This window comes from Leucopleurus acutus (genome assembly GCF_964270905.1).
Source record: "Leucopleurus acutus genome assembly, chromosome: X".
In the NCBI taxonomy this organism is placed as follows: Eukaryota; Metazoa; Chordata; class Mammalia; order Artiodactyla; family Delphinidae; genus Leucopleurus; species Leucopleurus acutus.
This window is the reverse complement of record NC_139148.1, coordinates 36,439,491-36,464,435: the sequence shown is the minus strand read 5'-3', so window position 1 is coordinate 36,464,435 and position 24,945 is coordinate 36,439,491. Positions and strand designations below refer to the sequence as shown.

At 37.5% G+C, this 24,945-nt stretch overlaps 2 protein-coding genes across 10 annotated transcripts in view; one reads left to right on the top strand and one right to left on the bottom strand.

Moving 5' to 3' along the window:
- Positions 1–24,945, top strand: part of CASK (calcium/calmodulin dependent serine protein kinase) — a 389,761-nt gene that overhangs the window by 233,815 nt on the left and 131,001 nt on the right. For all 9 annotated transcript variants that reach the window (XM_082865258.1, XM_082865256.1, XM_082865252.1 and 6 more), the window contains exons 6-7: positions 16,358–16,460; positions 22,286–22,461. In XM_082865258.1, coding sequence (XP_082721384.1) covers positions 16,358–16,460; positions 22,286–22,461 — 279 coding nt within the window. The remainder of the gene's footprint in view (positions 1–16,357; positions 16,461–22,285; positions 22,462–24,945) is intronic.
- GPR34 (G protein-coupled receptor 34) lies at positions 2,873–4,009 on the bottom strand (the record flags this gene model as incomplete). Its single annotated transcript, XM_082864155.1, has 1 exon — positions 2,873–4,009. The coding sequence occupies one exon, from the start codon at positions 4,007–4,009 to the stop codon at positions 2,873–2,875; it is 1,137 nt and encodes a 378-aa protein (XP_082720281.1).

Genomic DNA, 24,945 nt, shown 5'->3' with positions numbered 1-24,945 from the left:
GGCTCACGGGCCCAGCTGCTTCGCGGCATGTGGGATCTTCCCGGACCGGGGCACGAACCCGTGTCCCCTGCATCAGCAGGCAGACTCTCAACCACTGCACCACCAGTGAAGCCCCAAATTTCTATTTTTATTCTCAAATGTTTCTTGTTTTTTAAATATAATTCTGCTTTGACCTATTGTTTGTTCAACCATTTGTGTACACTTACTGAAATACAACTAACTGAACACTAACTGTATACAATCCAAATCTCATTAAAATAAATTCAGCCCTAACGAAATTCTTCATACTCTTTAATACTGATTTCCCAGTCAGTGGCCTACCTGAAGTTTGAAGAAGTATTCTGAGTATAAAAAAAAAATTCTCATACTCTGTGACAGAAACTTATGAATGGATCCTTGCAGTTTGTCATAACAGGCTTTTACATATTAAGTCAACAGCATTCTGATTCTGTGTGTAATCAAAAAACTGTTATAAAGCAAAAACTAACACACCATTGTAAAGCAATAATACTCCAATAAAGATGTTTAAAAAAAAAGAACAATGCTGGCCAAACTTGAGAATGGTTGCCTTAATGACATCTCCTGATTACAATTGTATGACGTTTTCTGCAGCTATATCTAGATACGTTGACTAGGAAAATAACCTACTTTTTCAGCTCTGTTAAGCACCCCTTCCCTCCCTCCTTCCCTTCTTGTTCATCCATCCATTCACTCACTCGTTCATTCAGTTATTCAACAAATATGTATTGATCTTCTTTGTGCTAGGCAATGCAACTATGCTCTGGTAGTCAGTGATGAATGAGGGCCCTTTTGAAACCCTCTTACACTGTTGGTGGGAATGTAAATTGGGGCAGCCACTATGGAAAACAGTATGGAGGTTCCTCAAAAAACTAAAAATAGAGTTGCCATATGATCCAGCAATCCCACTCCTGGGCATATATCCAGAGAAAACTATAATTCAAAAAGATACATGCACCCCTATGTTCATAGCAGCACAGTAGCCAAGACATGGAAACAACCTAAATGTCCATCGACAGATGAATGGATAAAGAAGATGTGGTATACACACACACACACACACACACACACACACACACACACACACACACAATGGAATACTACTCAGCCATAAAAAAAGAATAAAATAATGCCATTTGCAGCAACATGGATGGACCTAGAGATTATCATACTAAGGGAAGTAAGTCAGAAACGGAAAGACAGATGCCGTATAATATCACTTGCATGTGGAATCTAAAATATGACACAAATGAATTTACCTACGATACAGAAACAGACTGACAGATATAGAGAACAGACTTGTGGTTGCCAAGGGGGTTGCCCTTGGGATGAGGGAGGGCTGGATTGGGGGTTTGGGATTAGCAGATACAAAGTAGTATATATAGAATAGATAAACAACAAGGTCCTACTGTATAGCACAGGGAACTACATTCAATATCCTGTGATAAACCATAATGGAAAAGAATATGAAAAAGAATGCATATATATATGTGTATAACTGAATCACTTTGCTGTACAGCAGAAATTAACACAACATTATAAATCAACTATACTTCAATAAGATAAATTTTTAAAAAAAATACGAAGGGCCCTTTCTCTTAGAGCTTACTCTCTAGTTATTTTTGAACATACATGAAAATTTCAGAATTTGCTCCTTTTAATTCTAACCTACAGGTTTTCTTTATTGTTATGAAATATTTCAAACACTCAGATATATACCAAAAATTACATAACAAATACCCATGTATTACCACACAGGTTTAACAGACATTATTAATATTTTGCCATGTTTGCTTCAAATCTCTCCAGATGTAACCATTAACCTTAAGTTGGTATATATGCTTGTGTATATTATGACGTATGTTTTATATTTTTATTGCATATGTATAGATCTGTAAAGAATACGGTATTGTTTTATGTGGTTTTGTATTTTACATAAGTGATTTCATAGGGTACATACCCCTTTGCAGTTTTTGGTTTTTATTCAACATTATTTTTGCCAATTCTCCACGTTGATGCATGCAGATGAAGTTTTTTTCTCCATTCCTTTGCTGATGCATACTCAGGTTGTTTACATTTGTTTAGTATTGTGAGCAGTAGGTCACTGAGCATCTTTACACGTTTTCTTGTATACATGTTTGAGTGGTTCTGTAAGATGTATACCTCGTAGTGGACTTGCTGGATCACAGGGTGTACACATCTTCAATTTCGCTTTATCAAAGTGTATGGTCCAAGATGGCCGAATTGTTTATAAATCTGTTTTAAGTAAGGTGCAGTCTTAAGTACTGTCGCTAGGCTATTGAATTTTAGCTCACCTATTGTACTAAGCAGTGATAGATAGTGGGTGATTTCATTTTTTATTAGAATTTTATTATTTCATCTGTTAATAGAGGTTTAGACATAAATGAATACAGTGGCATATTATACAAGCTTTTTAAATGACAATGAACATATTTTCTGACATTTTAAGTCGGTCCTCAAATCGGTTAACTTTTAAGCACACTTTAAATTAGTATTAGGTACTTAATTTTGAATAGCTACTTTAGTGACTTGAGAAACTATAACATTTTCTTTAATTATTCTGTGGTTAAAACCATAAATTTCATTTAATTTTATAATCTATGTTAACAGTGTTAGCCTAAAAGATTTTATATACAGATTTAAAATCTAGTGGTGAGTGTAAGCTTGCACTTAAAATATTTTGTAATTAAGCAAATGAAATATCACAAATAAGCAAAGAACTTTGGGAGGATCTAAGCTTTGTAAATGCTAGAGCTTTGTTTCATAATTTTTTGTTCTTCAAGGAATTAGGCTGTATTTTATCATTCTTTTTAATATGTTTACCGTAAGTGCTTTAAGAAGTAGACTGAATTTTAGCTGTAGCGAATGTATCATGCAGGGAGTATCCTGGTTTAAATTCTGAAGTGCTTTCACTCCTGCTTGCTTCCCCTTGAAACCGTCTAGAAAGAAGTTGGCACATTATTTTGCGAATGTTACTGGACATCAGGAAATACATGACTGGATCTAAACAGCTATTAAAAGATGAGAAAACCAGCATGATCTCATTGGTTTTGTGAACGATTTCCTTCCAATAGCAAGACGACATATTTAGCTGTGAAGAAATATAGACAAATCGGAAGCCATGATAGGGAACAAAACATACAGTAAAAATGATAAGCACAATAAAAGAATTCCGGGCTGTAGTGGCATATTTGCCAGAATTAGGAAATTTTGACCTCCTTTTAGAAATCCTCAATAGATTCTTGCCAATCTTAATATAGGAAAGGATTATTAGTAGGAAAATTAGCCAGAACATTACCACAAGAATGTAGTTAAAAATTGCTTCTCCTTTTGCATTATGCTTATCTCTATAATGGAAACACATTGTGGAATTATGACCTCCTTTCTTAAGGGTTAAAATAATCATAGTTAAAAATCCAGCAAGGGCAATTATCCATACTATACAGCAAACATAAATACTCTGTTTGGTTGTTATCGCCTTCCGTTGTTGTATAGACCGATTAATTTTTATGTAGCGATCCAAACTGATGAATCCAAGCAAAATAATGCTAATGTACATGTTCATATAAAATAGTGTTCCCACAACCTTGCAAAGAATCACACCTAGTGTCCACTTGTTTTGGTTAATGTGATACATTATTCGGAAAGGGAGGCAGAAGATAAGTAAGAGGTCTGCAATGGCTACATTGAGTAGGTAAATCTGAATGGAATTCCTTTTGCGGTGGATACCCAGAAATACATAGAGGGCAATTATGTTTCCAACGAGGCCCACGATGAAAATAACAGAGTAGAATGTTGTTAACACATTAGAGAGTAATTTTTCATCCATGGAACAGGCAGTAAAATTTGAGGCTCCTGAGAAGTTGTGTGGCCATTGGACGCTGTGATTAGTTACAAAGTGCACTCCCTGGGAGGAGCAAGGCCAGCTGCTGACTGAAGTTGTCGTCATTGTTACCATCTGACTTCTCATTGTCTTCTGTAGGGATCAAAAAGTGAAGGTGCTAAATGACATGTTCCTTGACTGTAGCTTTTATGTCTTCAGATTTCTCCTACAACAGAATGCCAAACATTGAGTCACTTGTTATTTTAATAACAATTACTTTAGCTCAAAGCACAAATAGTAAATGATTTATTTCCAGACATTGTGAGAAGCTTTCCTTTTATCCTACTTTCGACCATTTGGATATCTACACAATATATGTAGCAGCATTATGGTATCACAAAACAAGCAGCACATATAGCAGAATCTTGTGGAATGTCCTGCTCTGACCTTTTCTATGCTATGATAAATGTTCAAGGTTTGTTTCATTTATTATATTAAAATAAATATATGAACTATGGAATCATCTTTTAGGGAAGTTTTTATGGGAATAGAGATGGAGGTGAAATGACAGCTCATATTTTTCGAAGATGAGTGTCAGTTTCCCTAAAGGTAGTTACAGACATGAGTGAGCTGGGCCCACTGCTGGCCCCTGTCCAGCTTCCTGCCTTGACTCTTTCCCTCATAGGTGGCATTCATTCATTTTGACACGTGTTGCCACATGGTATGTGACAGATAAACTGTGGCAGTCTCTCATTCCATGGTGGGAATAGGGGAAATAGTCCTAAATTTCTTCCTTTTCAACCTAACACCAAGTTGAGGGTATTAAAATCACTCGCCTACGGGGGCATGCAATTACCGTAACAGACCAATAGAGCACAGCACTTGCCTCATTAGGAAGGCTCGTAACACTGCACAGGAGAGCAAAGTAGCCAAACAAAACCAAGTCAGGTGGTGACAGCCGCCAGTTAGGCACCTTGGAGAGTCTCCTTGACCTAGAAGCATAGAACATAGAGTGATGATGTAGATGGGAAAGAGGATGTGTAAACCAAGATTTTGGAAGGAAGTAACTGCAGCTGAAATATTCCGTGGGCTAGGTCATGTGAGACTGTTTGTAAAATAGTGTGTGAATTACACTTGTGTGTGGCAGCAGAGAATGTTAGCAGTGCTATTTGTTACTGGCTCTTTGCTGGGCATTGGCTGCTGTGAAGAGTTCAGTCTGAGAGGCCATCATAAAGAGGAGATGTGAGGAGAGGATTCCAGAGGGTCTTGTCACATTCCTTTCTTAGAGTGACTTCCCTATTTCTTTACAGAAGCTTCTTAGGAGGTGTCATAAAGACATTCAGGGCAAGGTTATCAAAATCAGACCTAACTAACTCTGTGACCTTCAGCCAACAGCTTAATCTTTTCTAAGCCTTAGTTTTTTTGTTTGTAGAAATGGAAAAATGCATTCTACAAACAACAAAACTGGAACATAACAAGTGTTATGTTTACCCTGGAACATAATAAGTGTTCAATGACAGTTAGCTTTAAAAAAAAAACACATTTTGATTAATTTTGTTTTAGTGAATATCTCACACTTGGCTAAGTACTGCTTGGAAAACGAAGGTGAAAATGACAGAGACCCTGCTCTCGGTAAATATTTTTTCAGGATTGTGCATTTAAACTTTGAATACTGTACAGTGGATTTGAATTACCATAATTAATTTCCTGATTTGACCTTATACACAGAGAAAAGCATTTGGAAGAAGTTAGCCTTTCTTAAAACTACCTATAATTTGATCAAGAAGAAACCATTTTATTAGAGTGTGAAATTCCTGTTTAAAATTTTGTCAAGGGGGGAAATCGAATCCTTGGTAGAGGAACTGACTGGTGAAGAGGAAGTTATGTAATCCCTGGTAAGAGCCTGTCGCCAGAGCCGAGGACAACGGAGGGAGGGAGGCAAGAGGACTGAGCCTGGTCTGTCGTGTGTCTCAACTGCACGGAGACAGATTTCACAAAGCTTATAGAAACTTACACGCGTGTTTCTGGTGATCTGAAATTCTAAAAAGGAAAGGGCAATCCAGGAAGAATGGCAGGCTGCCACAAATGGAGCTGATAATGCAATGTAGATTACCAGGAAGAGGAGAAGGGCCCCTGTAGGGGATCTGTGTTGTGTGGTCACATAGGGAATTGGCTGAGGCTCAGGTAGAAACATCTCATAGCCACTGATGAAAGTGAGCTGAGGCATGACAGGTGACACGATTTTGAGAGCTCAGACAGCTGAAATGACTTTAAAGGTCATAGAGTTTTTGTTTTGTTTATTTTTTCTTCTCCATTGCTATATTTTAAAACTCCATTAGGGTTAGGAAACAAGTCTGTTTTGTTTGCCTCTGTGTACCAAGTGTTTAGCACAATAAATGCTGTTGAATGAAAAAGGGAATTTAGTAGAAAAGTATGTAAAGTCCTACATGTGGATATTAAAATAAACTATTCAAGTACAGGAAGGCCTTTAGCTACATGAACAAAAACACAATTGCAATTGACTGCAGTTGCTGTGTCCGCAGTGTGACGTGGCTGCAGCAAAAACTAACCCGTCTTTGGTTGACTTCATACCTATGGAGTGTCTTAAACGAAGATTGTCACTACTAATCGGTACTGTCCTAAGCTGGTAGGGTTCCACCTGGAATACAGTGTTTCATCCTCAGCAGCACACTTAAAAAAGGCCAACAGAGCCAGTGTGGGGGGAAGAGCCCAAATCATGTCAGAGGAGCAAGTGGAAGGAAACAGGCACCTGGAGATGTGAACACTTTCAAGGCCATGGAGAAAAGCATTTCACCTCCTAATGTATGTCTTCAGAAAGCAGAAGAAGGACCAGTGAGTAAAAATGCAGAGACAGATGTTGCCTGCTTTTAAGGAAATGCTTTTTTAGAATGAAACAATCTATTTGGGGAGGCAATAAGGTTTTACCACGGAAGATTTTTTGAGACTACCACAGTTGGATACTTTGTAGAAGAGACTCTCAGTGGCTCTCAATCCCGGCTGCATATTAGAATCCTCTTGAGGGCTTTTTAAAGATACCAATGCCTGGCTCCATCCCCAGATCTTCTGATTTAATTGGTCTGGAATGGGCTCCAGGCAATGGTTTCCTTTAAAAGCTCCTCAGGGGATTCTAATGTGAAGTCAGAATTGAACCCTTGAGCTAGATGACTGAACCAGTAACTAATATTTATTTAGCATATGCTGTGTACCAGACAGTGTGTTAAGCACATTTATATTATTTCATTTACATAATCCTTATAATAACTTTGTGAGGTAGGTATTAATGAAAGATAAAGATGTTTTGATCGTTACCCATGACCACAGAGCTCTTAAATGTCTGTACCCAAGTTGAGACTCAGATCCGTCTAGCTTTTAGAGCCCATGATCCTTTTCACCAAACCTCACTCCTCCTAATCACACATGATCAGCATTTTCTTTATTAATGATGAGTTCTGTCAGCGGCATTTTGACATGATTTCTTTAGCATTATCCACATTAGCGATTTTAAGAAAAGATTGTCATCTAGCTTTTACCTCTTTGGAAAAGGTACTAACCTTTTTATTTGCTATGTCCATTACAGTAAGTAAGTCCAGAGTTTACAGAATCACAAATCATTCATCAGAATGTTCAGCATATCCCCCAGAGCATATCTTTTCAAACTTATTTCTAGGCCTGATTGTCATTATCAAGATGTTTCTAGAAAGCCATTAGCGCAAAGCACGTAGCCTGAAACCATTTGCCTCAGCTCTAATCTGCAAATGAAATAAATAAATAATAGTTGTACAAGATCACCAATAAACCTTTCTGGTTTTGCTTTATTTTCAAGCTTAAAGAGAAGAATGTATTTGTTTAAATAGTAGTAGTAGCTGTCATTTAGAACCTTGTATTGAATGGCTAGTGTTCAGTCATTTATTAACAAATTAACAGATTAGATTCTGTTTGGAACTTAATGGCTGATTTCTGCCTCCTTTACAATGTGTCAATCACTCGCTGTTCCTAAGGCCATTTACTGATGTTTTAAAAACTACTTACTTGATTTGTTGAGAATGGCCAGTGAAAATAAGAAACAAACCACTGCATTCACATAGGAACCAGTTTCCTAGTGGACATTAGTTGTGACTGGTGTGAAGAGGTCACAGTGGTTTTCTGATAGTAGATGGTTAATGGTTTTTAATGTTGTTACTTGACAAATCCTGAAGTTCGCAACCCTGTATTAGTGCTGCATTGTACCCACCAGCACCACCCTCCCCTTGCCTGTAATTTTTCAGCTGGCTCCTACAGGAGCTTCTGTATTAGAGGGCAGGACCCGACAGATTCCACTGTGGCTTCCAATGAGCAAAAGCTTTTTAAATGCAGTTTGGGTATGTTTGTGAAAACATCACATTGCTATGTTAAAATACATACCTAGTTGGCAGTGGTAGCAGCCGTTTACATTTGTAGTTTGACTTGATAATCACTGAATCATTCAGGCCATGCTTTAAAAATTGCACTAATTTCTGCATACAAAGTGAAAATTGAAAGCATGTTACTTTAGAAAGAATATTAGTAGTACATTAGCTTTTGTTATCAATTTAACTGTAGCTAAAACATTTTTTAATTTTAGGTGAATTCACTAAAGGGTATTTTGCTTTTTCTTTTCTCTAATATTCACCATATTAACTTCTGAAACACGAAACTTAAAATTTAATTGGTCTGGTAAATTACCATAAAATAGAAATCATATAATAAAGAAAATACTATTATTGAAAATAGGGAGTCAGCATAACTTAATAAAGTTAATAAGTTACAGATCACTTATAATACACTGGAAATAAAATTTGTTGCATATGAAAATAACTTAATTGATTCAAGTAGATCTGCAAGTCTTTGTGGCAGTATACAAAATACAGTATAAACAATGTGACAGTATTGATAGTATGAGCTAAATATCTCATTGATAGTATGAGTAAATATCTCATGTCCTAAAGTACTTCAAGTAACTAAGAAGACAGCCTCATTTTAAGTCAAGTCACGGCAGAGGTATCATTCAGTTTACTCAGGTTTCTAGAAGCAAAGTGTTGCTAGTCACCATGAAGCAGGTTTCATTTATATTACTCAGATAATCAGAATGTAACTTAAAAAAAACGGATCATTATGCAGTTGAAATCAAGGCATACTCACAGTTCAGGCTCTCTTGAAGTAAAAGGAGCTGAACCCCAAGATTCCCTAGACACAGAGACTCGTCTTGGTGTGTCAGCTGGGTTCCTCCATCCGGTTGTGGTGCAATTGGTTGGGGTTGTCTTTTTATTTTTTATATTTGCATGTGGTGGTAGGTGTGTTTTTTCTCTTTTCTTTCTTTTTTCAATATGACAACCCTTAGACTCCTTGTGAAAATATTAAAAAAAAAAAACCTACCACTATGCAACAACTTTATCTTTAAGCTTAATCGACACTTAACTTTGAGAAATTATTTATATCTTTTCTATGAATACCTTCCACTTGGACAATTGTGAAAAGTTTTCCCTCCTTCCCCCCGCATAAAGGTTATAAATTCTAAGCAGAAATATGCATTTTTCTGTTTCTACTAATGATACATAATATGCTACATGTACTTTTAAAGCACAAGCATTTAATTTCTCTTTCTTTCTGGATTCATTTTAGAAACTAACAATCACATAAAGTGGCATTCCTGTGTCAACAAAAAATTGGCATTTTCCATTGGCACTTGCCATCTACCTCTACAAGGATTAAATCATGTGCTGCTGCAGCTGCTGACTTTCAACATGCCCTGAAAGGAGTTCAGGGTGGAGAGCTGAAATGAGGCCCTCTGTGCTCTGGGAAAAACTGGCAGAACAGGGCTTCAGATAGTTAGATATTTTCAGGAGACAATTGTATGAGCCCAATTCTTGTATCTCATATCTAGAGAAGCACTAAAATCCTTCATGGTGACGTCTGCTCCTCGTGACTAGCAGTAACCTGCACGAGACTAGCAGAAACCTTTTGTAAAAAATATGTGCTTGATTGTATGTATTCCCCCTTCACCAAAATCACTGACCTTCCCCCCTGTCTCTTTGGAGCAGTTTCTCAGAGCTATCTGGGATGCTGTCTCCCAGGCTGCAGTCCTCATTTTGCCCCCAATAAAACGTAACTCGCAACTCTCACGTTGTGCTTTTTTTTTTTTTTTTTTTTTCCCCCCGGTACGCGGGCCTCTCACTGCTGTGGCCTCTCCTGTTGCAGAGCACAGGCTCCGGACGCGCAGGCTCAGCGGCCATGGCTCATGGGCCCAGCCGCTCCGCGGCATGTGGGATCTTCCCGGACCGGGGCACGAACCCGTGTCCCCTGCATCGGCAGGCGGACTCTCAACCACTGCGCCACCAGGGAAGCCCGTGCATTTTTTTTAAGTCGACACCTGTATTGCATTATAGTAACATGAGTAATGAATTATTTTATTATTTTTTAAAAGGTTTATTTGATCTGTGTGTTATTTTAGTATATTTTCATGTATTCCCTTAAGGCCTTGGATTTATTTTCTAAAACAATCTTATAATTTTAGGGTTAGATGAAATTTGTGATAGTATTCTCTCCTTTTTAGCACCATGATGAACTCTCCCAAGTAAATTAAAATATCTCCTATATTTTAAAGAAAATAATGAAGTAATTCTGCAGGGGTTTTTTGTGGTCCTAGTCCAATATTTAACCACTATCTGTCCCTCTATGTAACTGTTGGCCCTGCAGTTTAACGTCATTTCTTCTTTTTTGTTGTCATCTGAAATAAAGAAGTTAGTTAATATCCTCCTCATAATTGTTACCCTGTAGCTTTGTTTACTTTACACTAAATATTTAACTCATTGGGCTTTATCTAACATTCTAATTATTTCTGGGTACATACACTCTTCTAAACATCATATTCTCCAGAGCTTTTAGTTTGTTATAAATATGACACATGGGACAGAATATTTTTAAATTGCCAGAATAAGAATATTTTGTAGCTCTTACTTCACTCTAGAACTTCTGAGAAGGAAGATGATTACTGTATTGGTCTAGGAGGAATTTGTGTGTGTGTGTGTGTGTGTGTGTGTGTGTGTGTGTGTGTGTGTGTGTGTGTGTGTTGTTTAAAAAACATAACATTAAATTAACTATCTTAACTATTTTAAAAAGTACAGTTCAGTAGTGTTAAGTATATTTATACTGTGCAAAAGTATACTTATATTGTTATACTTTATAAGGTATATTTATATTGTTCAGTAGTGTTAAATATACTTATTGTTGTGTTTATATATAGAAATTTTTCATCTTGCCAAACTGAAAGTCTGTGTCCACTAAACATTAGCCCCCTCTCCCTCTTCCCCTACCCTTGGCAACTACCTTTCTACTTTCTATGATTTTTGACTACTCTAGGTAATTCATTTGAGTCAGATCGTACAGTATTTGTCCTTTTATGACGGGCTTATTTCGTTTAGCATAATATCCTTGAGGTTCACCCATGTTGTACCATGTGACAGGATTTCCTGCTTTTTCAAGCTACGTAATATTCCATTGTATGTACATACCATATTTTCTTTATCCATTCATCTGTCAGTGGACATTTGGGTTGCTTCCACCTCTTGACTATTGTGAATAATGCTGCAATAAACATAGGTGTACAAATATCTTTTCGGGATCCTGGCAGGATTTATTTAAATGACTAAATAGTGTTTATCTATTATATGTTCTATTTCATAAAATCTAATATAAAATTTTTATCATGCTAGCTATTTTTCCACACCTAAGCCATCCCTTTTCAAAACACTAATTCTGTTTTAATCTTCAGTTCCCTGATGACCCTACTGTGACCAGGTATGAATGTAAGCTTTTCTTAGTTCTTCCTTTATATGAGCTTTTTCCTGTTCATTCTGAACTTTCTGCTTTTTGTTCTCAGCTTATTCCCATACATGCTCTTCTGCTCACCCTTCCTCTTCCTTGAACTCTGTTGATATCTTAGCTTTTTATTTATACAAAAGGTAGAAGTAGAAAAGAAGAAATAAATGGATATGCTTGTTTGGTGCCATCCATTTATGATATTACCGGCCTTTCTTATCTAGATCCCAACCCTTGTTAAATTCAGCTCACCACCCACTCCAGGCCTGAACCTCACCAGCTAACATGAGGACTGCTGGGTACAAACACAGAAGAGTGCTGATTGGTCTTGCTTCAAACTCATGACCACAAACCTCGAGTGGGCCCCTATGCTGCCAACAGTCCTGCTATATTTCCTTAGTCTGGTGGTTCTCAAAAAGTATGGCTCCTAGACCAGTAGCATCAACATCACTCAGGACAAGACAAACAAACAAAAAAACCATCACTCAGGACCTTGTTAGAGATGCACATCCTTAAGCTCATCCCAGACCTTATGAGTCAGAGACTCTGGGGATGTAGGCCAGCAGATCTGTGTGATGATGATACTAAAGTTTGCCAACCACTGTCTTAGTTCATTTTCATGTTCTTTGAAAACCCTTTTCACACCTTCACTCTTCTGCCAACAACCCCCTCTCCTTCCTCACTTCCACCTGCTGATCACTTTTTATTTCAAGTAAATGGAAAATAGAAGTGCTCAGAAGAGAACTTCCTCATCTTCTTACATCCACATCTGCCTGCATCTACAGGTGCCCCTGTATCCTGCCTTCTTCGCTGTCACTAGGGCCAACCCCCTTCCCACTTGCATATTATATCCCATCCCCTTTCTCTTCTGGGGTTGTTTTTTCCTTTCTACAGGATCTTTCCCATCAGCGCGCAAATGTTTCACTTTAAAAAAACAAAACAAAAAAACAAACCTCCCTGAAGATGTCTAGGTAATGCTATGGAGTCATCTAATGCACGTGTTGTTATGTGAAAATTTTGAGTATTTGTATGTATTGTCTCATTTTCAAAACAAAACCAAACAATGGAAGGATAAACCAAAAACTAATGCCAATGAGGTGAGAGAAATGAGGAGAGGGGACAAAAGCTAGGCCTCTCTGAAAGGTATTTGTTTATGGTTTTGCCTTTGGAACTTTGTGTACATGTTTTGTATAATTAAAACACCAAATTAAGTCAAAATCTAATTAAAACAAATTGGCCTCACTATGTAACAAATTGAAAGTATAACCACAAGGAGAATTCTTTTAAGTGACTTTAAAATAGGGTGGGTTGTTTTGTTTTGTTTTCATTTTACATAATTTTAGATTTACAGAAAAGTTATTGTACAAGAAAAGTACAAGGAATTTCAGACACCTTTCGCTCAGATTCCCCATATGTTAACATTTTACCTTTTGTAGTTAGTAAGTATCCTGTGGGGAGCTACTCTGAGATTATACAAACATCCTGTCACTCTTCAAGCTTTCACCCACTAGTTAGAACCCTTTGCTGGTTCTTATCTGACTCAGTTATTACGATGATAACTGCCCAATGGTGATTTTCTAATGCCAGAATTTATTCTACATTTATGAATTGATTTTCTACTTAAAGGAAAGCTTTTCCTTCTCCCCATTCATTTACTTATTTACATCAGCATAGACTCATGAATTCTTACTTTGTTGAATAGTAAAACAGTATTTTGATACATCTGACAAAAAGAATCACGAAGAAATCCTAAACAGCATACAGTGGTTTTGTTGTTACTGGTAATGGAAATGTTGTTATTTTGAAACTTTTATACACACACATTAAAGGAAAAAGCAAATGAATGATTATGTTAATGTCATTAGGTACCAACATTATCTGACAAAATCGAAGAAGTAAAATTAAAAACTATAATTGAGTAGGAAGAAGCATCAGTATGAATTGGTGATTTATGTTTTTCCTTCTAAAAAATAAGTAATTTTTAGCTATGTCTGCTTGAAGAGTCGAAGTGGCGATAACCTAATAGCAGTACTATACCTAATATCCATATTGTGGATTTAAGTACCTTTACCCACTAAACAGAAATGGGACTGTTTGGAGAAATGGCCAGCTCCAATTCTGGGGCAAGAAATGAACAAGACAAGCCTTGAACACCTTGTGCCTGAAAGCAAGGAAGTTATCAGACTCCTAGAGTCTTACAAAAGGACATAAAAGCTGACTTAAGTAGGGGCTCTCACTGGCCAAAAACAGGACAATTCGAGCATGAAAATGAATAATGACTGTAATTGATTAAAACACATCAAAAATATTAAAAATCTATAAATCATTATAGACAACCGCAGAAGCCTCCTACCTGGTCTCCTTTCTTCCACACTTGTGCCCTTGCAATCTCTTCTCCACGCAGCAGCTCAAGTGATCCTTTCAAAACCTAAAACTCATCTTAATGCTCTCGCGCTCAAAACTTTCCAGTGGTTTTCTATCTTGCTCAGCCTAAAACCCAGAGTTCTGGCCTTGACTTCAAAACCCTAGACCACAGGGTCTTTGATCATCTGAATCGCATTTTCCACTACTCTTCCCTTTGTTCATTCCTTTCCCAACACACTGGCTTCTTTACTCTTCTCCAAACTTACCAACCCCCTTCGTGCCTCTGGGCCTTTGTACTTATTATCCTCCACACCAAGATCTTGCTTCCATGTGGTTTGCTCTGCGACTTCATTCTGGTCTGTGTTCACATATTACCCTGTTAGAGAGGCCTTCTCTGACACCCCTTCTCTTATTAAATAGCAGCTCCCTAGTCTTCAAACCTGTCACACCTACTTCCCTACCAGCCTAATTTTACTTCATAGCACTTAACACTACCTAGTCTTGTATTCATTTACATATGTTGATTTCTTTGTTTATTCTCTATCTTAAATTCCAATTTTATGACTTATCTCACTTAAGGGTTTGTTGAGAGTGACTGAATCCATGCGCTGCTGGATACATAGATCTCAGTGTAACATTAACTTAAGCATAAATATAGTCAACAAACTATATAAAGTATATACTCTGGGATTCTGATTTAAGCTTCTACTACTCCTTCCTAAGAAGGTGTTGAAGACACTGGCCAGGAAATCCTGTCTGGGTCTAGTTTGTATTTTCTTCTTCTGCATCATGGCGACCCTTTTCTAGACTGGTTCATTTGCTGTGCCCCACACTACAATCATGCCAGGGCTATTGCTTTTTTCTTCAGGTCTGTTGTCATTGATCTCTATTTGAACCAGCTGAAAGTTCTCATTGAGGGAGACCACTCTTTATCAGTTGGTTTCTATAGAGGTTTGCTTGTTCTTCCATAGACCCTTCTGGCTACTTTGTGTCTTCCTGCAGTTTGCTCACCATTCCTGTACACTTGCTTTTTCTCTCCTCTCTTTCTCTAACTCATACACAGTCATACATACATTTATGTTCAAGGGCTCATCTTTCTTTGTGCTAGACTCTATCGTAAAGGTCTTTAAACAGCCTTGGACAAAAAGTAACTTCCAAAGTGGAGCCCTGATGCTTTCATTGGGCAGAGTAAGGATCCCTCCCACTTTTGCGTATCCATCATCAAACATCTCTCCGGGTGTACCAGCTCAGAGTTTTATTGCACAGGTCTCTTCATGCCCACTCTCATGTAGGCTAAACCTGAACTAAAACTGTGTCATTTTATGTATGAGCAAGTATAGGACAGAATAAAAAATACTTTTATCTTCCAAGCCTGAAGAGGCTTACCTTTTTCACTAACTGGTATTTTAAGAACAGGTCATAGCATATGTAATGTTAGTCATGTTGGGGAGCATAGTATTTGAGCAGAGACCAAAGTTCCCTACAATTAAATGCTTTCCTGACACCAGCCCCAACAAGGTCCCAGAAAGAGGCAGATGCAGAGGACAAGCTCCTCCGAAGAAACTCTCATTGTGACCACAAAGCATATGATTCTTAGCCCTGGTCAAGCAGCTACTCCTCAGGGAGTTTGTCTTTACCCTGGACTAGAGGCCAGCCAAGTAGTCTCCTTTCCCCCTTCTCCTTCCTCACCTCCCATTCCCACAGAGAGGAAGGGCAGGTCCAGAGAAAAGACCCCAGGAAGAGCATTGAATTCCCCAGGAGCCAGGCTCAGTTAAAGTCATTAAATCTGACTCTTCTTATTTGGGGGCGGAATGAATAAAGAAAAGAAATAGGATGGTGGGAGAGTGGACAAAGAAAGGGCCGTCAACATCCCCTAAGGGCCAAGATACAGTGGCTCTGTAGGTCAAGTCAGAGGTTACAAGAAACACAGGTATAAAATATATTTTTCCTTAAATGTAGAGTGTCACTCAAAGGAAGAAAATATTGCATGAAAAGGCAGAAAACATGTCTGTCTTGAACATCCATGCTTCCTAAGTAATTCCTAGCACCACACCCTAGTCTTGGAAACAAATAATTCCTGAAAAATATTGGATAAAACAGGTAAGTCTTTGGAGAAATCAGCCAGAAGTGAGAATAGAGAAATAATTCAAGCATCCAAAGTAATTCCAGTTTTTAAAGTATTACAATATGGTCATGTTATTCGGTTTTGTGTAAATTGAATTGTTCGTCTTCAGTTAATCCTTAACTTTGGTTTGTTTGTTTGTTTTTTCTTTTCAGCCCCACTGTGTTCTCCTTGCCTCAAAGGAAAACTCGGCACCTGTTAAACTTGGGGGCTTTGGGGTAGCTATTCAATTAGGGGAGTCTGGACTTGTAGCTGGAGGTAAGAACACTATTTTTAAAATTTCCTTCAAAACCTCGTCACTTTCAGGCTGGTGTAAAACTTTCAGACTAAATATTAGTCCATCCTCAGTGTTTCATACCGCATTCTACCTCACCCTAACCCACCCACAAAAGTGCCATAATGTAGTGTTGAATTGAATAATTCTGTAGTCATAATTAGAATTTTAGTCCCTTAAGATAATAGACTCTGTCTTTTTACTCTTTGTATCCCCAACACTTAACAGGGAAGAGACCCAACATACAAAGATTAAAACAGTATTGGAAGAAGATGATATTTGAGGCAAAGTGACTTTTAAAGTTGAACTGGCCAAACGAAGTCAAATCTAAAATGTGTGGATTAACTACTTTCAGGTTACATCTATGGCTAATTTTTAATTTCACACTGTTTTCCTCTTTCCACTTGTGAAAGAGTCCCACTCAAGCCATCAATCTGTGTATTTGGGAAGAGCAAGCAGATGTGAGTACAGACTGATTTTATTATTAGCCAAAACAAACATAATTAGAAAATTCCCATGCCAGAAACAAAAGAAGAAAAGTTCAAATGGAAACTTTCTTCACCAGTGTACAAAGGTGGATGCTAATTACAGATTCAAGTATTTGGTTTTATTTATTCCTTGCAGTAGATTCCAGCTCAGAATGCTGCCCTGTTTTTAGTTTTGTTCTTTAGTTTTGCAAATTACTTAATTCTCCCTTCTGCAGACTACCAATCTTCTAGTCATTGCTTTATATTTTCCATCTCGAAGTACTGCCAGCCTTCACAAAGAGGAACAATATCAACAGTATTAAATTCAAATACCTAACAAATGATAAATATCAAAATAATAATCTTTTACACAGGATATTTCATTTAATTCACTGTTACTAAAACATTGAAGCAGTATTAACATAGACCATCTTCTGAAAAATGAGCCATGAGTCATAGTTGTATTCTTTAAATCATTATTTTACCACATTGCCCTCTAAAATTAAATTGTGTTTAGATTTTCTTCTTCTTTTTTTTTTTTTTTTTTTGCGGTACGCGGGCCTCTCACTGTTGTGGCCTCTCCCATTGCGGAGCACAGGCTCCGGACGCGCAGGCTCAGCGACCATGGCTCACGGGCCCAGCCGCTCCGCGGCATGTGGGATCCTCCCGGACCGGGGCACGAACCCGTGTCCCCTGCATCGGCAGGTGGACTCTCAACCACTCCACCACCAGGGAAGCCCTCTAGTTTTGCATTTTCTTCTAATCATTTCCAAGAATCTGAGAAACTGCAAGTTGAGTATAGTTTTGAAAACTGATTTTTTTCCTTCTAATTCTAATGAACTAGTAAATTCAAAACTAATGAAAAGTTTTGAAATTTTTCATCTGTGATTAGAGGACTGACCATAAGGTCAGGTAACAAAGAACAGTTTAATCACAGAATCATTGAATCTCAGAATTCGAAGGGGCCTTAACTTCTCCAGTCTTGTAACTAATGATTGAATTCTCTCATAAAATTCCCAGCAAAGGGCTGAGCTCTAGTTTAATTCCTCACATGGCAAAGAATTCACTGTGTCCCAGGACAGTTCATTCCATTTTTGGAAAGCTCCTAAGTATTGAAACATTCATCCTTGCGTTGAATGGAAGTCTGTTGTCCTGTAACTTCCACCCAGTGGTCCTAATTCTGACTTTTGGAGCCACAGTAAACAATTTTAATTCTTCCATATGATAGTCATTCAGATGCTTGAAAACAGCTATAATGTTCCCCTAAGTCCTATCCAAGTTAATTTGCCTAGGTTAATTTAGCCATTCCTCACATAAAGTGGTTAAGAGTCTCCTGACTGTGCACCAAGTACAGAGCCAAAACTGAGCACAAATACAGGTACTTCCAAGCGCACAGAAGCTTGAGGTTATCACTTCTTTTGCCGTGGATCTACATTTCTGTCAGGCTCCCCAAATTGCATGAGCTTTTTGGACAACGCTGTAACACTGCTGGCTCATATTAATCGTGCAATCAACTACAAATCTTAAATTGTTGTTTTTAAACAAACGTTGCTGTTGAACTAACTCTCTCAAATCCGGTATTTGTACAACTCACCCCCATGTTAAGACTACACAATTAAATAACACATAATTTCTGACGATTACATCCTCGCGGTTGATGGGATGATATGAAATAAAACGAATTCCTTTTATATGCTATATACTATATGCTATATTCCTTTTATATGCTATATATATTATAGTGTCTTTGTTTCTCTTGGTCTGGATCTTCATCCTGTTAGTATTTAAAATGGTATGGGCTTCATATTTTACTGTGCATCTCAACTGAAGGGGAAAAACGGATTCATTTGATTTACCCAGACATTTTTTACATGTTAATCTATTTTCCTAAAGTCCATGAATCTTTCCCCTAAATTGTATATTTTTAAAGCTGATTTTTAACCCACAGTGTGTCAGTTATGCAAAATTTATTTTTCTCAATTCTTCTAGAATTAAAATGCTTTGTGATGGTCAAAATATTGTCATTTCTTAAACATACCTTTCCTTGCAGTCTTGAAATAACTACTTCAAGCATTGCAATGTCTTTTAAAATACAGTCTACAGATGTAGATAAGGGATAAATGATCTCTCTTATAAAAAGCTTTCATGTTGTTTAAGGTATCAATACTTTTAAAAATTTTACTATTTATCAGCTCATTTGCTAATATTTAACAGAAAGCTGTTTTCCTGTCAGATTAGAATCTTTGATCACTCAGTCCTCCAAATAGAAAGGAATTCTCTCCTTTATATGTTCCATATAGTAAAAACCATTTACGTATATTTACACTTCCCCTATCTGAAACTCAGCTGTTTGGAAAACTCACTTATCCAGAATATATCCAGGAACCTAGGAAATAATTATAATAGCAGCAAGGCATTTCCTGCCCTTAATACCTGTTCATGGTTCTCTCAAGTGAGCATCTAAAGACACACTCTGAGGCTGACGTGCTTCCATTTTTCAGAAACTTTTGTGGATTCGTGTTCCTTCATACCTTGCACCTGCTCTTCCCTCTGGTTAGAACGCCTTTTGTCATTTTATGTATCTAGTTAAGTAAGTATTCTTGAAGGCTGAGCTAACAATCATCTCTTAAAAGCAGGCTGATCTTCACCATCCCAAGTGAGGTAACCCTATTCCTTCTCTCCCATATTACCATAGCTATCTGGGCTACATACCTCCATGTAGCATTTGATACAGGGATTTGTAATTATATCAAAGACTGAGGTTTGTGAGGGCAAGCGGGGGGACCATGGCTTATCTCTTGTATGCCCACAGTGGTCCTAGATTGTGTCTGGGACCTAGCAGGTACTTAGGAAATTTTTACTAAATGAAAGAATCTGGTTTCTAATGAGATTACAGTTTATAGCAGATTTTATGCAAAAATTAGGAGAAGACAAGGCTAGAGTAAGCATAGTGAAAGAAAAGAAATGAAAGCCTGACAGAAAGAAATACATTGAGCAGACACCAAAAGTTGGAAAGCACAGCAGCCTTTTGGTACTGAAGAAATGAACCCTTGCATACCTCTGAAGTTCCCGAGGGCGATTTTGGTTCCATACCAGAGTTCTTTCATTGGTATCCACAATGATAATTCTGAGTCATCAAGAAGAGGTTAAATTATGTACAGCATCTTGTGTAAGAGAAGTCAGGAAATTGTACAAAGAGAGCCATCCAAAATTATTAAAGTAAAAAGGTTTCGGTGCGTAAAGATCCAGGTCCTAAAGTATTGAATGCGTACCTATTCAGAACAGCTCTCCCCACCCTGAGGTTCTAGGTAATAAGCTTTTATTATATTATCAAAAAAGGTAACATTTAAATGTACATCGGAAGTGTCTCATATACAGTGACATTTAATTTGGCTTGGTAATTGGCCTCCCATTCTTAGAATTCTGTGGTCAAAGTCATAAAAATCAAGTGACCACAAAGAAGGAAAAGTCAAGTGATCACAAACCAGGAAATTGAGGAGGTTGGTGTATGTTAAAGGTTGACTCCAGTCCTTTCACACCTCCCGATCTTCATGCAATAAAAAAATCATTCCTGTGTATTCTTTCTACTATGGTCTTTTCCCCTTTCATCTGTGAGCAGATTCTTGAACCAAAAGACATGTATATTCCTCAAGGATGAACCCTAATTCTCCAGAACCAGGGTAGTCTTCAATATGGATAAATGGAAAGAACCTCCCCTGGATGCCTGGGGCTGGCTGTGGTGGCTCTGACTAGTCCCAGATTCAGGCCTACATTTTGAGATGCTTGGTCCTGCCTTGTAAGGGAAATAGTAGGAGTCAAGTTGAGTTTCAAAGCAGTATCCCAACCATCAGCAGGTACCTGGCTGGTGCCCTGGTACCAGTACTCTGATCTCTTACCCTGCTTTTCCCTACTCTTACCAGCTCCTGTCCATCAGACCAAGGCAAATTCTCCAAGGGCACTGCCCTATCCAGGCTATTAATGAAGTAGAAGGCTTAGTTCTCATCATTTCAACTTCTTTTTGTTACTTGAGGAAACCAAATGGGGCAATATGGAAATAAAAATCTTTCCTTCTAACCAGTAGAGTTTTCACTGATCTACTATACATTTTAAATAAAATATTTTCACTCCCTGAACCCTGAACTTAATCTCTTCTATTATGGGGGAAGGAGAGGAACCATTATGATCTGCAGCAAAGGAATATTCCCAGGACACAAGCTAAGAGCTGCTTTATCCTTCTCATCCCAACCAGGTTTGACAATCACCAACAAGACTTTTATGATATATTCTCTCTAGCTGGATTAGAAGATCTCTGAGGTCTGTGTTTAAACTCTGATCACAGTTCTGAGCTCTACATAAAGTTTTGTGCAAGCTTCAAAATAAAAATTATCTTGGACTCGTGATGATGAGGGTGGGGCTGTAGAGGGAAAGGGAGGAGAGGAGGGGCCTGCATAGAGCTAGAAGAGCTGCCAAGTCTGGTGGGCAGTTCCCCTCCCACAATAATTTCCCTACAGGGTACAAGCCTTTCGTTCTCCAGTAGAAGAAAAGACTTCTTTTGGGATGCTGAGTTAAAGATGGTTACTAGTGTAGAAACAACTGCTTTCAGATTCCTTCCTGAAACCTAACTTTGATAGGGAAAAAAAGAAAAAAGCGTTTCAAAGAAGATAGAAGTCAAAGAAGATTGAATGGGAGGAGCTTCATGATTTTACTTTGGTTTATGTCATATATTTGCTCTCATTCTGTTCAAATGTTAACATTTGACGGAAGCTAAAAAATCTTATTATAACAAAATCTTACTAACCATTGGTAATTGCTGCAATTAATTCCTAAAATCAACCGAACAGGATTTCAGATTCATATTCCAAATAAAAGTTCTAAGCATTAGGTTTAATTTGAGAATTTCTATTTGACAGTCAAAAGTAATCTTTTCCTCTACAGGTATTTTCTCACTTGCCCCCCCTCTCCCTGCCCCTGCCTCTGCTCTGTATTTTTAGTAATTTTCAAACTTGTGAAAATTAGAAAAATTAAACAACTTCTTCATGAAGCAACAAATAGGTAAATACTTACCATGCATCCTATGGAATTCAGTAGGAAGTAACAGTGTTAGAAGACAAAGTACCTCTCCTGGGCTCAATACTTTCAAGATGTGATTAGATAAAAATTTTTTTCTTTCTGCCTTTTTTCCTTGATTTTTATAGAGGAGGGGAGAGGTGGTAAGAGTATATTTGCATTGTTAACCTTGTCATTCACACTGTTATTGTTCTCGTATTTTCAGTTTTCAAATGGGAAACAAAAAGCCCATTTTATGTAAACATTTTTCCTTGATGTTGTCATTTTAAACGTAGGACGAGTTGGAACACCTCATTTTATGGCCCCAGAAGTTGTCAAAAGAGAGCCTTACGGAAAACCTGTAGATGTCTGGGGTTGTGGCGTGATCCTTTTTATCCTGCTAAGCGGTTGTTTGCCTTTTTATGGAACCAAGGAAAGATTGTTTGAAGGCATTATTAAAGGAAAATATAAGGTAACATTGTGAACGTTTTATTTTTCCATTGAGATTAAATTATTCTGAAAAATGTGTTTTGAAGTTGCTGTCTGTCTTTGGATTACTTTCTGGTTGTCACATAGTCACCCAGTCAGAGATGCTTGCATCATTGATCCACCAGCCTTGTTAGGCAACAAAGGCCTCAAATAAATTTGACCCTATCGGCCGAACTGTCATCCAGGTGACTGGCTTTAAAACAACTATTGCCTCACCCCTCCCTTCTCATTCCCTCTGTGCTGCCTCTAAAGTCTATCCCATGTATTTGGATTCCAACTCTGTGTTCAGTCCAGAAAACAGGGTCCCCACTCGTCTTTGATACAGTGTAAAAACCAGAGATCAGATGGATGTTCCCCTTTTCCTCCATGTGCTAAATCAACAGTGTAAGAGTCCTGGGCTCTCAGAGTCATAAAGCCACACTAAAATCAAATTTTTTTACCACAAGTACATTCTAGCAAAACTGCCTCTTTAGCTAAGTCAAAGAAATTGGTTAGTGCCCTACTTATTTCAAATAAAATTCTAGCTCAGGGAAAGAATTTGGACTGCTGCTTGGAATTTATTGTGAGCAAATTTGACCTTTTATTTTACCCTGGGTAAGGTGTTTGTGACAAACCTGTGCCCAGATTTTATAGTTTCCATTAGCTGTCTGGTGACCGAACCCACTTATTCAGGCTAAGCTGGAAAATAAACTTCTTTGGCCCTTCTTTGTGTAATTTGAGAAAAGGGCTTTATTTTTATTACTTTTTGCTTGATTTGTAAAGTTAAAATGGAAATTTCATCCAGGTAATTAGTCACTCTTTATCTTAATTTTAGATTTAGTGTCTATTAGCCTTTATTTGATTTTGCTTTATCATACATGTTATTTTATTGCATTTTATGTAGTCAGACAGCACAGCTGAAAAATTTGCCATTTACCTTCCAGGATAAACTGAAATGCCAATATCACAATGGCATTTCATAATATAATTTAGAGCCATTGGTGTGATTTAAATATTTATATTCATCTTTGGCTACTGTGAATTGGAAACTGCATGTACTATTCACAGACTCCTGATTAGTACATTATTACTTTCATTACCAAGTAATTTAAGAAGTCATTACTGACATTATGAGTGGCTATACCAAAAAGACCTAGGGGGTTCTTAGAAATACGCTTAAGGTTGGTTTCACTACCCGAGCTCTTATACTTTACTGCCCTGTACTACCTTGTATGGCTGACGGAATAGGATGCTCTGTATGGGAAGCACAGAGGAGTATGTGTCTGGATATCAAATCAGGGCAGCTTATTTTGAGGAAGTTCTTTTTCCTCCCGTTATTATTAACACATGTACTTTCTGTTCAACAGAATCACTGTTTCATTTTCAGCCATGCCTGGCAACATAAAACAATACACACAGGTTTATATAACACTACACTCCAAAACTGTGAGGCCCCTAAAGTTTTTTTTTTTTCCAATTCCTCAGTTATGTTAGAATTTTATATGGGACTTGAAACAAAGAAAAAGAAAAAAAAAGAAATGAAAGGTAAAGTAGTTTCAGAGTTGTAGCCTTATCCTTTAAGCCATAACTGAAGCTTGTGGAAGTGAGAAGGTGAGAATGGTCTGTACTTTTTTTCCCTTGGGCTTTATGTACCATCAGCTTATAAAGGCATACAGGTTTGTCTTTTATTTTATTTGGATTAAGATATATGCCAAAACTCTGTTAACAGAGAAAGATGTTTTAAGTATAGGTTTTTCTGCTTCTCTTAGAGTCAGTTGACCACTGGGGAATAAAATCAATCCTTTCAAGGTAACTAAAAGTCTCAGGAAACTGCTTGTAAGTAATCATCCCCCTCCAATCCCTTGAAATTGTAAGTGGCTATCAGGAATGCACGGTTATGGCTTTCTGGTTGAATTTTGCCAAGTGAAATCACAGATACTAGCATATGAAAATAAACACAATAATGCATCAGCATAATAATAATACTAGCAATAATGATAGCTAACTCATACATAGCACTTACTATGTTCCAGGAACTAGTCTAAGCACTTTACTTATATTAACTCTTTTCATCCTCACAGCGGCTTATGACGTAGGTACCATATAATAAAATCTCCCACCTGCCTTTTTGAGTTATAAGCATTCGCTAATAATAGAATTCTTCTTTTGTGTTTGTTCTGTTGCTAACTTCCTGGTTTCCAAGGCAATGTGCTTCATTCCAACAGCTTCTGGTATTTGATTTTGTCTATTTTTAAAGCATTGAATAGTTATCTTTGTTTCTTTGTTTAAAAAAAAAAACTTGGACTGTTCACATATGTCCAAAAATTTGTTTGAAAATATCCTATTCTTAGCATTATAGTATAATATAGTCAGATGGATGGTGGCAGCTATACCATAATTTCTGTACCTGGGGGTTTGAAGCTTTGAGGTTAATTCGTATTTACTATTACTTGGCTAACCTCACCTCTCACTTATATTCATGGCTTTC